The sequence below is a fragment of the Nycticebus coucang genome, chromosome 20 (genome assembly GCF_027406575.1).
Source record: "Nycticebus coucang isolate mNycCou1 chromosome 20, mNycCou1.pri, whole genome shotgun sequence".
Classification (NCBI taxonomy): Eukaryota; Metazoa; Chordata; class Mammalia; order Primates; family Lorisidae; genus Nycticebus; species Nycticebus coucang.
In genome coordinates this window covers 40585929-40602347 of record NC_069799.1, presented here as the reverse complement: position 1 = coordinate 40602347, position 16419 = coordinate 40585929, and the positions used below count along the sequence as shown (strand labels likewise).

At 43.9% G+C, this 16419-nt stretch overlaps 1 protein-coding gene across 1 annotated transcript in view; it reads left to right on the top strand.

Annotated features, from left to right (window-relative positions):
• Positions 1-588: 588 nt before the first annotated feature.
• CCNY (cyclin Y) overlaps positions 589-16419 on the top strand; it is a 231397-nt gene continuing 215566 nt past the window's right edge. The window contains exon 1 of the mRNA XM_053572252.1: positions 589-901. Coding sequence (XP_053428227.1) covers positions 748-901 — 154 coding nt within the window. The 5' untranslated portion in view covers positions 589-747. The remainder of the gene's footprint in view (positions 902-16419) is intronic.

The following is a 16419-nucleotide window of genomic DNA, read 5'->3' as shown; positions in this document are numbered from 1 at the left end:
AGACCCGGCGGACGGAGACCCAGGCGCCGGGCTCCCGCCGCCGCTGCCGCCGCCCGCCCCCTCAGGGCGACCCCACACGCCAGCCCGGCCGCCCGCGCACCCGGGGCCTCCTCTCGTCCGCCCATCTGCTTCCAGGGCAGAGGGAAGAGGCGGCGACGGGGCGGGGCGGGGGCTGCGGCGAGGGCGGGCGCCGACGGCGGGGGAGGGCGCGCGAGCATCCTCCGGCCGCGCCGCCGCGCCTCGCCGGCCCCGGGGCTGCGCCCACGCCCGCCGCCCTCGCCGCCCTCGCCGCCGGCCGGAGCGGACGCGCTCGTCCCCGGCCTGAACCGGAACCTCTTGCGCGGCTGCCGCCGTCGCCGGGGAACCGGCCGCCTACCGGGAAGCGCGGCTGGGGCAGGGGGGAGGCGGCCTGCGCGGCGCCGCCCGCCATGGCCGCGGCGGGGTGAGGTAGGCGCGGCGGCCGCAGTCGCGCCGACCCGAGCGCTTGTCCGCCGCGGACAGGCCGGCCGGGTCGGGGCGCGCGCGCGCGGAGGCCGAGGGGGAGCCGGGGCCGCCGCCCGCTCGTCGCCGCCGCCGCCGCCCATGGCGAGGCCCCGTCGCCGCCGCCGCTGCTGACCCGGCGGCCGGCCGCGGCTTCCGCCCCCTCCCGCGGCGGCGGGCGGGCGGGCTTCCCCTCCACGCCCCCGCTGCCCGCGCCCCGGGACCGGGAGCCAGGCGAGAACAGCAGGAGTCTGGGGGCCGCCGAAGATGGGGAACACTACCTCGTGCTGCGTGTCGTCCAGCCCCAAGCTCCGGAGGAATGCCCACTCCCGGCTGGAGTCCTACCGGCCCGACACGGACCTGAGCCGCGAGGACACGGGCTGCAACCTGCAGCACATCAGCGACCGGGAGAACATCGACGGTGAGCGCGGGCGGGCCCCCTCCCCGCGGCCCTGCACCCGGCACCCCGCACCCCCGCACCCCCACACCGCGCCCGGGGCGGCGTCGGCGCTGCCGGGCTGCTCCTGCCTCCTCAGCAGGTCCCCATGACCCGCGCATAACGGGGTTTCCGTCCGTGTAACCGCGGCGCCCGGCAGCCTCCGAGAGCCCCCCTTGCTGTGCCCCCGAGCGAGCTGCCGCGGAAACTTTGCGGCCCGGGGCTCCGAGCACCGCAGGGGCTGGGGGCGGGTGTGTGCGCGCAGGAGGCAGGGTGACAGAAGCTGGCCCTTGTCTCTAGGTGAGCGGCCGGTGCTGGGCGGGGGCGCTCTGGGAGGTTCCCGGGCACTACCCGCCTGTAGCTGGAAGCCAAGTTGTGCGCGAGAAGGGTGAGAGCGTTTCTCCTTTAAAAAGCAAGGGAAGGGATGAGCCTTGGCGAAACTGAGGAGCGAATTCCCATTTTGGAATCAGGGTGTTCTCCTGGAGTTGGAGAATTGGGTTGGCCTGAGTCAACCTTACCAATTGACCCCACTTGGCTGTCTCCCATTCCCATTCTCTTTAAAAAGTAAGGGAAAGAAGGAAGAAAAGGGTTTTGTGGGTAGCAGTTGCAGGGGTAGAGTCAAATAGTTTCTCCTGAGAATGCTTTTTAAAAGATTATCAGATAGCTTTGGGTTAAGTCACCCAATTTTCTCATGGGCCTGAATTGCAGTCCTGTGAATTTCTAATTGAATTTGGTGACTTTGGGTTTGGACTAGAGTTTGTTAAAAAGAAGGAAAAAAAAAAGTTAAAGGACTGATCACTGCATCTAGTAATGTTTTATTTTACTGGTTTTTCAGTATCTTTATTAGCACTATTTTATCATAAGCTCTGTAGCCTAACAGTGTCTACAGAATGGTATTTATGCATTCTGCTTAAAAATACAGTTTGCATAATTTACAATTTAAAAAGATTTGAAATTGGAAATACATTTTTGTGACAAGTTGATTTCTCTTTTTTTATCCCATATATCTTCCCACAGTTAATCTAGTTGAACTAATCTGAAAAATTTTTGTGTGTGAATGAATTGACACAATTCATAATTCATTCTTGTTGATGTTAGGTTGGAACATTCCCTCTAATGTGGAAAGCCATATTTAAACCCTGCTGAGGAAATAATTTTCTCCTTGTTTGGATCCCTTTAATTTCTTCTAAATGGTAATTTCATCTTTTTAGGACAGCAGCTTTATTAAGTGAGTACCATGTATAAAGAAACTAACACATCTGGTTTATAGTAGGCACTTAGTGAATCGTGGTTCCATATGACATTTCTAATGTTGTTATTTTAGACTTCTTTTATCTTAAACCTACACTTTAGATGTCTTTGAACTGCAGCATACTTTATTTTTACATTTACACATATAAATGCATCTAGAAGCATATTAAAGCCAGATCTGTCTTAATCGTTGTCATAGCTCCAAGCACCTGAAAAAAAATGTCTACCATATAATATTCTGTACATACTGTATTTTAAAGGGATGAATTAATAAATGAGTTTATTATAGAAAGCCATTGCCCAGTTATGTGCCATGTTGACAGGCAAAAACATTTGGAAATAATTTTTCCTTTACATGGTACACTAATATCTGGCAGAGGAAAAAATTAAAACGAAATGAAGATGCACATTCTTAGAGACAGGCTTATTATACACTATAGTAAGGAAACAGAAGGTGAGGAAAGTAATTGTAACCAGCTATTTGGCGTAAGGCTTAGAAGGATTTTGCCAGAAAATAATGGAATAGTATTTGTTGTTCTTTGGCTGGAAAGAAATCTAAGTTTCAGTAATCACGTATTTTTAACAGGATATTTAGAAGACATGCAATCTTATTTTGTAGATTCAGGATAGTTTGAGAGCGTATAGGGCAGGTTAAGAGGATTTCTAGTCTAGGCTAGTGTCCTCTCACTCTAGAACCGAGTTTATATGGTGATGCTAGTTTAAACTCAGAAATACTAATTCACCATTTAAATAATGTTGTCTCTGTCTCCCAAATTCAATAAATAATACTTATAAGATTTATCTAACCAGTTCTCAACAGTGGTTTGAGGTAGACCAGAAATCTAGGGCCAGGCAGTAGAGCCTCTATAAGTTGACCACCAAAGGGACTGTAACAAACTGGTCAGCATATGGAGGTAGTCAACATAAAGAATGAGGCCTGCAGGGCGGCGCCTGTGGCTCAGTGAGTAGGGCGCCGGCCCCATATGCCGAGGGTGGCGGGTTCAAACCCAGCCCCGGCCAAACTGCAACAAAAAAATAGCTGGGTGCTGTGGCGGGCACCTGTAGTCCCAGCTACTCGGGAGGCTGAGGCAAGAGAATCACTTAAGCCCAGGAGCTAGAGGTTGCTGTGAGCTGTGTGATGCCACGGCACTCTACCAAGGGGCATAAAGTGAGACTCTGTCTCTACAAAAAAAAAAAAAAAAAGAATGAGGCCTGCTGGACTGATATGTAGACCAGGCATACACTACATGTACCTGGTAATCTGGAAATTAGCTCAACTTGAGGTGGTCAGTGTAGGGAAGTGGTCAACTATGGAGGTTCAACTCTAAATTTAAAGTTCTCCAAGGTGGTTCTAAGATGCAACTAGGCTTCTTAGAATCACTGGCGAGGTAAATTCTGTTCTTCAGGGATGTTTCTGGTAGAAATTCATCCAGTGTTAGAGGCTGGGAGAAGAGAACAGATTTGTTTAAGTTAAATAGTGTGAATATGTAGATGTGTGTATTTCTGTATAGCTGTATATATCTATATCTGTATATATTTGAACTTCTGAATTATATTGATAGATTATTAGCAAACATTTAAAAACTGTACCTTAAGAATTCTTGATTCTAGTATATATCAAAAATTGAAGTGCTCACGTACCATGTTGTATCTTGAAAAATATCTCCAGTCAACTAGTGTTGGAAGGTTCAGAGAAGTTCATAGGTCGTCTTTGATAGACGAGCTTCTTTAAATTGCAGAGATGTTATGTATGTATCAAGGTTTTCCCCATTCTACTCCCAAACACACAAAGGGATAATATTTGTCCTGTAGAATTTCAGTGACAATTTTAGTGTCTGTATAATTAATTAGACTTCACTGATACCTCCTGGCAACTTAATGGATCTTAATACTTTGTGTATCTTAGTATATGCTCAGTGTATCACCTAATCTTAGCCTTCAGTTATTCTTAGTTTTGAAATTTGTATTAGACTCATCGGCTTCTCAGTTTCTATTTTTCTTTTTTTTTTTTGTTGAGACAGGGTCCCACCCTATGTCCCTGAGCAGAGTGCAGTGGGCGTGGTAGCTCACCACAACCTCAGACTCGGGCTGCAGGCACCCCGCTGCCTCAGCCTCCGGAAGCCTCTGGGATTACAGGCGCTCGCCGCGGCGCCTGGCTGGGTTTTTCCATTTTTTTCACGAGTCAGGGTCTCACTGTTGCTCAGGCGAGTCTCGAACTCCTGAGCTCAAGCGATTCTCCCTCCTCAGCCTCTCACAGTGCTGGGATTACAGGCGTGAGCCACCGCGCCTTAGTTTCTATTTTTCATAAAAATAATCTAGAGATTGAAAAATGATAACACTTAACAATAATGATGGTAACAGTTGCTACTGCCTGAATATATATTGCTTAATCTAAGTGCTTGGCTTCTATTCATTCCCATAGAACACACAATAATCCTGTGAGTAATATTAAACTTACTTTAAGACAAAGAAATGAAGCATTGAGGAGGAGAAATGACTTGCCCAAAGTCACATAGACAATAAATGGTGAATGGAAACTTCCCATTGTTGCTTGGCTAGCCCTCAAACATTAACTAGTCTGAGCTTGCCTTCTGGTCTGCTGTCATTGCAGTGATAGGCATAGCTTCTCAGAGAAGAAACTTCATCTGTCCATAATAGTTATTCAACTTCATTATTATATCTGTGGGTGGACTACAGCAGGTTTAGAATGTGATGAGAACAAGTAAATCAGGATATTTGTAACCACTGTACTGTAGTGTCAGTTTAGGGCTTTGCCTCAAAGTGATTGATGGCAACTTTTTTATTTACAGCTTACCTGTCATCCTTGACAGCTTGGTTTCTCCTATATCTTATTTGCTAGGCAAGCATGGCCCTGTGCCTTCAAAATATATCCAGAATCTGACCACTCTCAAAACCTCTCCTGCTTCTCTTCTGAAGATCTAAGCAGCTGTCATCTCTGCCAGCCCACCCGGTCTGTCCGCTTTCACCCTTGCCTGCTATAGTCTGTTCTGAACACAGCAGCCAAGGCTGAGATCCTTAAAAAACTTTAACACACCATTCTTCCTCTCAAAACTGCTGCAACTCCTCACTACACATGGAACAAAAGGCATTTGCTCACAGTAGACTCCAGGGCTCTTTGTGTTTTGCCTGCCCTCCTCAACCCACGGGTTTGCTTGTTCGTTCCAGCCACTCTGCCCTCCTTCCCTACTCTTTCTGGAACATGCCAGACGTAGACCTACCCCAGAGTCTTTGCTCTGCCCGAGATGTTCTTGGTGTGTCTTCTAGACTAACTCCCTCTGCCTCTGGTCTTGGTAAAAGTCTGATCTTTTCAGGGAGGCTTTCCCAGTCATCGATTTAACAACTTTCCTGCCACCCTGCATTCCTAGTATGCAGTCTCTGAGCTACTGTTCTACTCCACATCACCTCAAAATGCCCGTATAAGCATATACCTAGGTAATGATAACTTCTTCCACCTACTAGCATGTAAATTCCAATAGGATATTTTTTGTTTTGTTCACTGACATAACCCAAGTGCCTAGAATAGTGCCTGATTCTTTGAAGATACTCTGTAAATGTTTGTTGAATGAATGTGTTGACTGAAGCTAGCCATTTAAGGACATCTAAGTGAGAACAACATCATGTATTTCTTGAGTGAGGGGAAGCAGAACGGAAGGAGAGCATGAAGGGGATTTATTATAATGAAAGGAAATTGGCTGTTGAACTTTTTGGCTTTGTTTGTATTTGAACTTGAGAGGTTAGCAGATAGGGTGAAGTCCTGAAAAGTGAAACTTAATGTTTTAAAGCATAACAAAAGAAAAAAAAGAAGACTCAAACTGAAAGGAAGTCATGGCTAAAGGAAATGTATTTAACATTGTATTATGTTTAATGATTTTTGCTTGTCTCTTTCATTGAGAGACTTTAACTATGGCCTTATCTCCTTAAGGATCAAAATGAGGCTCAAACTGCCTACTTAATTAACCAAAAAGTACTAGAGGCACCTATGCAGTTATAAACATAACCATTTTCACGTTGATTTTTCTTCATTAAACATGAAATGTTTTATAGGATATGCAGTGAACTAGGGTTGTCCAACCTTTTTTTCCTCTACCACACATTGGAAGAAAAGTGGTCTTGAGCCACATGTTAAGTACAGACACTAACAACAGCTGATCAGCAAAAAAATAAAAAAGGTTCCCTGCATACTTTTCATGATATCTGACACCACAGGTAAGTAGTAAAAGTCTTCACAAAATCAGCATACTTGGGCACCCCGCAATAGTATTTGAATTCTCTACAGCCAGAGTTACAGCTAAGTCTACAGCTTAGAGGTCATCCTAAGCACCAGAGGGATAACCAGAAAAAGCATCCTTGCTATTAAAAGGGTAGGGAGACATAGGAGTAATTTAAAATCCAAGTACCTCTTGTACTATGAGCTTACATCATTACTCTTGGTTTCTTTGACTATCTACAGCCTATTTAATGTCATCTCTTTGGTGCTGTTTCTTGAGTCTTATTATTTTTTTTTTTTTTGAGACAAAACCTCAAGCTGTTGCCCTGAGTAGAGTGCTGTGGCATCACAGCTCACAGCAACCTCTAACAGCTGGGCTCAAGTGATTCTCCTGCCTCCACCTCCCAAGTATCTGGGACTTCAGGCGCCCGCCACAACGCCTTGCTACTTTTTTTTTTTTTTTTTTGGTTGCAGCCATCATTGTTGTTTGGCGGGCCCAGGCTGGATTCGAACCCACCAACTCAGGTGTACGTGGCTGGCACCTTAGCTGCTTGAGCCACAGGTGCTGAGCCTGTTTCTTGAGTCTTAGTCCTACATTAACATTACTAGCCCTGGTGGGCAAAACCATACCTGTGGACTTTCTCTCCAGGCTAAGATTTATTAGCCTTATTGCCTGCAAGATGTGTGAAGACCTCTGACCCAGCGTGGACTGACTTTGTGTTAATTAGCTGTGTGGAGAGGTTCAGTTGAAAGATTTGCCAAGAGAGCCATTCTTCACAGCGCTGATGATGGCTCTGTGACCTGTCTCTACATAATTTTCCTGTTTTCTGCTGTCATTTAAAATCAGGGAGTCGTTTGTTCCTACACCCTCATTTTGCAGATGGGAAGACTGAATCTCAGAGAGGTGCATTCTCTTGCCCAGCTCATGCCAATTATGGACAATGGTAGAAGAATTTACTGTGTTGGCTTCGGGCTGAGAACTGTGCTAATTACTTGGCCTGTGTCATCTTTCTTAGTCTTCATCTTATCCTTCCCATTCTACAGGCAGAGAAATTGAGCCTTAAAAGTTAAGAAATCTGCTGAAGGTGCCATAGCTTGTTAGTGTCAGTTGGAATTCAGTCTGCTGTCACTTGCCTCCATGGCTCAGCTCCCCTGTGACAGCTAATTAGGGAATGATCCATGTCTAGAATCCTAGCCTCCTGGTGCCTGGCCCAGCCTACTTTTTTTTTTTTTTTAAGAGATTCACAGTCATTGTCTGTGTACTTTTCCCTAGAAATACTTTGTGATTAGGACTTTTACTTTTCTTCCTGTTTTTTTTTTTTAGAGACAGAGTCTTACTTTGTCACCCTTGGTAGAGTGCAGCGGTGTCATAGTTCACAGCAACCTCCAGCTCTTGGGCTTAGGCGAGTCTCTTGCCTCAGCCTCCCGAGTAGGTGGGACTATAGGCACCCACCATAGCACTGGCTATTATTTTTTTTTTTGCCGGGGTTTGAGTTTGAACCCACCACCTCCGGCATATGGGGCCGGTGCCCTACTCCTTGAGCCACAGGCACCGCCCAAGCACTGGCTATTTTTTTTGTTGCAGTTTGTCCGGGACAGCGTTTGAACCCGCTACCCTCAGTAGTACCTGCACTACCCTCTGAGCCACAGGCTCTGTTCTTCTTCCTGTTTTTTAAAGAAGAGTGAAGATTAAATAAATGTGTGGATTGGTGGATTTTCTCACCCTCTTCTACAAAGCTGATTGTCTTGCTTTTATGTTTCTGGTTAGTTGAAATTAATGCAAAGATTAAATTTATTCCTAGCCAGGAAGGGGAAGAGAACCAAAAAGGAAAAAGAAAAAAAAATGAGAAGGAAGATATTTGAGTGACTTTGAAATTCTGTTTTAATCACAGACTTGGAGATTTAGCTCCAAGTGTGTCATGTTGGACTTACTTTAAGGAAACAGTGTTTGGTATTTTTTATAAGAGGGCTATTGACAATCTCATACTTGTCATACTTCAGAGTCTGAATCCTTTCACGATTCAACGCTGGGGCAAGAAGGTAAGTCCACAGTAATGGCAGCTGATTTGAGCCATCTCCTGTGTTCAGTCTCATCTTTCACTTGTAGTTGGGAACAGGAGAGAGTTCACTTTTCCCTGTAGCATTTCTCATCGTCTTTAAATATTCAGTGGTTTGTTGTTTGGAGTCTTGGTCAGGAGGCCATTTCGTCTCTGCTCTGAGACCCAACATTATTATTCTAGCCTAGGCTCAGAGAGGGTAAATGGAGAGAGGGCTCTTCTCAAGAGCTTTATAGTGTGTGCTTTTAGCCCTGTGAGGTGTGGTAGAGGGCAGAGAGCAGGAGCATGGTAACTAGAAGACCTGCATTCCAGATGCAGCTCCACTGGCTCCGCTGTTGCTATGGGGCCTCTGCCCCAATGAGCTCACTTTCCTCTTCTTAAAGAAAGTTTTTAAAAATGCTGCCTTGACTTCCATGCTGAAGTGCCTCTGTAAGGATCAGAATGAGGCCAAAATGTTCAATAAACCTAAAACTACTAGATGAACACATACCATTCTGAACATGGCACTTATAATGATTTTCTTATATTAAATGTGAAGTATGTTCCAGTTGTGTTTGGACTGTCCATAGCCAGAGAAGCTAGAAGCCTGTGGGGCTCATCCGAACAAAGATATCAGGGCAGGATTTAAGGCAGTCAGGCCTGAATCAGAACTGGAATTTAGAGCAGGATAACCCAAGGTTATATAGAGCTGTATGACCTTTGAGTGGGAAGCTTGCTGACTGTAGAATTTGGAATAGAAATAACTACTTTTTCTAGCATTCATTGCTCTTCTTGGTTACATCTTTCCAAAATCTCAATATAGTACCATGTAGCAGCAGTGGAATAAATATTTGAAAAAGCTTTCCTTGACTCGTGGGGAAAGTGGAGCCTACCCAGGCAGTCTCCTGACTGTCATGGAAGCCACATTCCCAGGCATTCCAGCATGCTCCTTAGATGGAAGCTGAAGCCAGGGCTTTTTTTAATAATTCTTCAAAGGAAAGGGTTTTGAGGCATACATAAATGTGCTTTATTATATTAAGATACTGCTTTCAATAAAGGAGAGTTGGTGGACTGAAAAAAATAAGCTCAAGTAGTCTCAAGCAGGTTATGGGGGCTGTTTGTGTTTGTTTCTTTAGGAAGGACTCTTAACTGACTAGAGCCACAGTTGAGGGAGGTGGGAAGCTGTCCAGCCTCCTTTCTTCTTCCCTTATTGGCTTCTTGTGCTGCTTGGAGCTTCTGGCTATGGCTCTCTTCCTTTGCTTCTCCTGGGGGCTTCCTTTGCAGTCTGCTAGCCTGGGAAGAAGGATCTGCTAAAGCAAAAATTGAGCATGTCAGTTTGGGAGCACACAGATCCTGCAGGTCCCACAGACCCAAGTAAGGTTTTGGCTGGAAGGTCTCTTGGTGACTCTGACAAGAGAGGGCCATCTTAGGGTTGGTCAGCTCCAAACTACTACCTTCTTAGCTACTCTGCCACCTTGTTGGGGAGATTGCTTTTTAAATACAGAAACGGAAAACCTTGAAATCTTTTTTCCTCACTTTTGTTAGATAGAGTATCAACGTTCTATATATTAGAGTTTGTAAGGAAACTTTTTTGTTGTTTCTTAGCATGGCCTAAAAAATGGTCTGAAAGAGAATGGTGCCTGTGGCTCAAAGGAGTTAGGGTGCCGGCCCCATACACTGGAGGTGGTGGGTTCAAACCCAGCCCCTGCCAAAAAAAAAAAGAAAAAAAGGTCTGAAAGGCAGTTTCATAAAAGAAGTTCTAATATGTTTTGGCAGTTACCACTATTTCTGGGCTAAGCGTCTAGACTCCTGAAGTTATATTACTTTCTTTCTTCTTTCTTCATCTTTTCTTTTTTCTTTCTTTCTTTCTTTTCTTTCCTTCCTTTTTTTTTTTTTTTTTTAACTCTGTTGCCCAGGCTAGAGTGCAGTAGCATCAGCATAGCTCATAGCAACCTCAAACTTCTAGATTCAAGTGATCCTCCTGCCTCAGTCTCCCCAGTTATCTGGGACTATAGGCATTGCACACAATGCCTGGCTAATTTTTTGTATTTTAAGTAGAGATGGGTTGTGGCTCTTGCTAAAGCTGGTATCTAACTCCTGGCCTCAAGTGATCATCCTGCCTCAGCCTTCCAGTGTGCTAGGATTATAAGTGTGAGCCACTGAGCCTGGATGGTTATACAACTTTCATTAAAAATTATTTCAACCTGCTCCAGGTTGTAGTCCTGGCCACTTGGGAAGCTGAGGCAGGAGGATTGCTTGAGCCCAGGAGTTTGAGTCCTTCCAGCCTGTGCATCATAGACCCACCCCATCTCTTTAAAAAAACAAAACAAAACCCAACTTATTTCAACCCAGTTCCATTACTCTATAGACCCATTACTTAGGATAGATAAATTTAATTCCTGGTTCATTATTTTGTGGTCTTTATTCCTTGTTTGGGATGTATAATGGGGCTTCATTGGATGGATGGGAGTGGCTTGCTCAGCTGAGATGTACCAGCATCTGTAGACATGTCAGCTGGCTCCTGGTACTGAGAAAAATACAGCTGGGGCACAGTAAGGAGAATTGTTAGCAACTGCAATTACATCTGTGCCGGTTTGCTTTGTGAGACATGCAGAAATCTTAGTTGGGTGGTGAAATGCAAGTCACTTCTATTTTGGACAGCTCTGATTATAGACCTCTTCTTATAGACCTCCTGACTGTGAAGCATGAATAGGAAATACTCTGCCTGGGGGTTTATATATTTCAAAACTGTGAATGTATTGCTTAAGACATTTTAGAAGCAAGTTTTTTTTTCCTTTGGATGGATGCTTCTGTTCTTGGGCAAAAAGGAAAAAGAGAAGTATTAAAGCTATTTTGTTTATATTTAGTAAACTTGTCTCACACTGCAAATTTAACAGTAAATTTAGTACATGGATGGATAGGATAAGAGGACTATTTTTTGCTTCTCAAGAAAAGATTTCACTCTAAATTCAGAATTCTGTCCATTAATGATTATGCAATCAGGATTTTAATGACTTTTAGGATTTTAATTGATTATTGCTATTCCAGTTAGTATAATCATAATTATGCTTTAAATTATGTCTGGTTCTTTTTTTTTTTTTTTGTGATTTTTGGCCGGGGCTGGGTTTGAACCCACCACCTCCGGCATTTGGGACCGGCACCCTACTCCTTGAGCCACAGGTTCCGCCCATTATGTCTGGTTCTTATAATAAGTTTTTAGATGCCTATCTAGACTTTGTATAGTTGCTTAAAAGTCTGAATTTTAGGCTGGGCGAGGTGGCTCACGGCTATAATCCTTGTACTCTGGTAGGCCGAGGCAGGTGGATATCTTGAGCTCATGAGTTTGAGACCAGCCTGAGCAAGAGCGAGACCCTGTCTCCACTAAAATTAGAAAAACTGAGGCAAGAGGATCGCTTGAGCCCAGGAGTTGGAGATTGCTGTGAGTTATGATGCCATGGCACTCTGTGCAGGTCAACAAAAGTCTCAAAAGAAAATAAATAAATAAAAAGTCTGGGTTTTAAGGGGTCCCTGCCTGTCTGTGTACCCTGCCAAAGTGTAGGGTGAAAAAGAAGTTAAGCTATGTTTAATCCAGTTTCATAATTTCAAGCTTACACATTTATTAATCAATTACAGTAATTGTTACTTTAATCAGTTTATGTGGGTAAACTTATTTTTCCACAGCCTTTTTTCCCCTCAAACTAAGTGTAAGTGATGGACTGTTATTTTAATGTGGCGTGATTGTTGCTGCTTTGCTTGAAAAGTGTTGGTAAATGGTTTATATTGCATCGGAAATTGCTTTGTTTTCTGAAAGCCAAAGTTGATGTTATTGAAGAGATAACAGTTTCTTCATTTTAGTGTTAGTGTATGTTTGACTCAGAATTCTGTAAGATGAATCAATGTCTGAGTTTCCATTTCTTCTATTTTATGGTAGGAAGTCTGGAGGAAGCCTTGCAAAGCTAGTATTCAGAAGGATGACTTTGGGTATTGACCATGTGAGGATAAATCTAAGGGGTGAAAACTTGCTCTTGCTTTGTAAAACGTTTGCTTCTGTGGAAGATAACTGTTTCTGATAGACCACATATCTTAAGTACCTTGCATGCTCTGCAAGCACATTTGGCTGTCCAGTTCTCTTCTGTTGGAAGTGGAGGATACTACTTGGAAACTCATGTTATGAAGCTTTTGCAGGTCTGGGTATTGGACGTGGAGGGTAAGGACAAAAGACGTGCGGAGGGCTGCTATGGCAGCATTGCAAGGGTAGCACGAGCCAGGGAGGACTGAATGCAAGACAGCAGGCAAGGACTGAGATGACAGAAATAGGCAGCCAGAAGTAGACAAGAGTTCTTACTTTCAATGATGTCTGGGGCCCTTGCACGGTGAGAGTGACCTGCACTGCATAGCCTGCCTGGCAGTGATTTTCAGAATGAAGACAATGCTTTGTTGGGGAGAGGTCAGTGGGTGTCTGACATGAAACCAGGAGACTCTGGATATCTGGATGAAGACAGCATTGAGACAAGAGAATGGTTGACTCTTGAACAACGTGGGTTTGAACTTTCACCTATCTGCTTATATGCAGATTTTTTCCAACTAAACCAGCATGAACATACAGTGTACTTGGTATGTGAAACCTGAGAATATAGAGGGGCTGCCTTTTTGCATATGTGGGTTTTGCAGCACTGCAGCACTTGAATATGTCAGACCCCAAGGATCTGCGGGTCGTGGAACCAATTGTCCACTGATACCAGGGAATATGGGATAACTGTAGAAGGCAAGAAAGAAGGAATGCTTGGCTAAGTGAAAATCAGAGAGGAGAAGACATCATGTAGATGGGTGAGCTTTTTGCTCTGTTCGTGGACATAGGATGCCCTTGTCCTCGCCACCCACTCTTCTGGGTCCTAAGCCTACATCTGTGTCTTTACTTTGGATGTGGAAGGGTGATAGTCAAGACCTAGAATGACTTTCCCCTGCCATCTGTATCTGGTTTTAACATGATTGCAAACATGGTGTTAAAACTAGAGTATGGATGTCCGCCAGAGAAGGGCATCTGTAAATTTTTAGTGTTGTGTTGTCCAAGCTGATTTTCTTTTTTTTTTTTTTTGTAGAGACAGAGTTTCACTTTATTGCCCTCGGTAGAGTGCCGTAGCATCACACAGCTCACAGCAACCTCCAACTCCTGGGCTTAGGCGATTCTCCTGCCTCAGCCTCCCGAGTAGCTGGGACTACAGGCGCCTGCCACAACACCCGGCTATAAGCTGATTTTCATAAATGAGTTTCTGTCTTGATTAGTCATTTGCTGAGGCTAGCTAGCTTCTTTGTGTGAAATTCAGGGACACTTTCAACATAGCAGGAATTTTTCAGGAAGCTACAACACAGTTTCTCAGCCTCAGTATTGTTGGCATTTTGGGTGGGATAATTCTTTGTTGGAGTTGGTGTGGGCTGCCTGTTGACTGTAGGGTGTTCAGTGGCATCCACCTCTACCCACTAGATGCCAGAAGCAGGAGCAGCACTGGTACCCAAGTCATGACAATGAAAAATGTCTCCAGATGTTGCCAAGTGAAATTTCCCCTTGAGAGGGCAACTTGTCTATTCTGCTTGAGAATCATGGAGCTACAAGCTCTAGGAGTCAAGGTGAAGGACAAACTTGGTAACTTCTCAGTGGTTCTGCTTTCTTTGCATTTGTCACTTTCACACATACAAGGCTTTAGGGAGGATTTCTCTAGGTTCACAGCTCCATTAACTTCATCTTTTGATGTGAGTGATGCTCTATCCTTTCTCCTCCAGCTTTGCAGAGGGCTGCATTGTTTTAACTTTAGACCTTTATGTTCTAAGTGGTAGTTTTGACAGAAAAGACCCTGATCTCACATTGGATGATGGGATAATTTTCTATATGTGCTTGGAAGTTGTATAATTTCTTTAACTCAGATTCATAATTCACTTAAAGCTTTCCCCTTACACGTTTCTTTTTTCCTTTTTGTGTAGTTTATCATACTGAAAAGGTGGTAAATTTTTCTTCTTTTAGACCGCAGTTTTATTTTTTTATTTCCTTTCTAATATCAGTTCCGTGTGTATGTATGCTTCATATTTTATTAATGCAATGGACTGACTTTGTTGAGTTTGTTATGATGAGGAATTCATAAATGGAATGACAGGAGTTTGTAAAGCTCTGATCTGCGTACATTTTCTGACAGTTTGTAGCTTTAGCTTGATTTGAGTGCTGAGTGCAGTTTGTATTTTTTGGACCATTTGAATCTCATGAACTGCAGCATGATGAACTGGCCCCCTGAGGCAGGTGCTAAATAGAAGGGCTATTTGATTCAAGGATCTGGTGTTCAAGGACTTAGTTCGTAGAAAACTTGTAGGGAGGGGAAAAAGCCCCTGTTGTGATGCAGTGTTACACTGTGTAGGAGAAAATAGAGGTGAGACCATGTAAATTACTTTAACAGTCAGTTTCTTTACTCAAACTCACTTGCTGGATTGAGGAAATGGTGGTGTGGGTTTCTTGAAATAGAGGTTTAAAAATTTGAGTCTTGATTAGCAAATTGCCTAGATAAAGGAACCTCCTAAGAATGTGGCGATATAGTAGTATTTCTGACAATTAAATGTTTTCTCTAAGAATATTTGAACTGAACGTATTGGTCTCTTAGAAGTAAGCACGTTTATAAGTAGATAGTAGAAGTAATACCTAAAGTCGAAGATTGTCCGAAAGCTTGTGGTTGAAAGAGTTTAGTCAACCCCCCCAGGCCATACAGCACCTACCGTTTGTTAGGAGAGTTGTTATTTTGAAAGAAGAGCTATTCATTAAAGAGGTGGTTTTCAACACTGCTGTTAGAGAGCGCAGAGGGAGACTGGGTTGCCTGGACCATTACCATGGGATCAAAAGGCCCCTGGTAGAAAAAAGACGGGAAGGATGCTCTGACTTTTGGGGCCGTCACCATGTGCAGAACCAATTAGGGATGTTACTTGGAGTTAAGAGAATGAACCTCTCCTTGATGATGTGGCACACATGGAAGTGACATGGAAAACGAACTCTTCAGGTCAAGTTAGGCCATGTGGAAGCCTCCCTACTTCGGTTACTTTGTATTCTTTTTGTATTCTGAGGTCCTCAAAAGTGATCTGAAGTATTATTTTTGGAGTGAATCTGAAGTTTAAACAAGCCCAGTGTATGCCTTCTTCCACAAAATGTGAGGCCTCTCAGGGAAGGCCTAGCCTTGCTGAGGGTAAATACAATAGAATCTCTGTAAGTTGTCCAAACAAGGGATTGCAAGAAACTGATAAACATCAAAGGTGGTCAACACGAGGAGCTAGGTCTACATGTACTGCAGTCTGGTCTGTGAATTCTATTATATATTCTTTAGTTCTTTTAGCTGTTCTTCAAATGCACAGTCTCTTTGTACAAAATGAGAATACAATAGAACCTCAATAGTTGACTCCCTCCCTATGCTGATCATCTCCTTAAGTTGACCTGCTTTTCGTAGATAATTTCATAAATAAGTCTGAGATCGTATTCTCTTAAGACCATACTGCACCTCAGTGCCTTCAGCCTAATCTGTGGAACTGTTTTTCATTGCACAGTTTCACGGTCCAATTTATCCATTTTGTGTTGGAAGCAGTCACTGAGATCTAAGTTAGCCATGTTTACTTCTGAATATATGAATAATTAATCTGGTTTTCAAGTATTTTATGATGACTGGTGTACAATGTTTAGCCTTCAGTTCAGTTGCATTATTCCATTAATATCTTTATCTAAAATGCATGTCTCTTGTTAATACTTTTAATTTGAAAATGACTCTTAATGTTGATGGTGGGGGTCACCGTGTGGAGTGACTGCGGCCTAAGAACTATTACAAAGCTATTATATTTTAAAATACTTTTTCAGAGTTCAAAAGTGGTGCCTGTTCAGTTTGAAATTCTTGCTATAGATAAGAGGTTATATAAGCTAGTACTGTAAGGAACTAGACAGCTGAGAAGTTAGTGGAGTTCTATTATTTTCC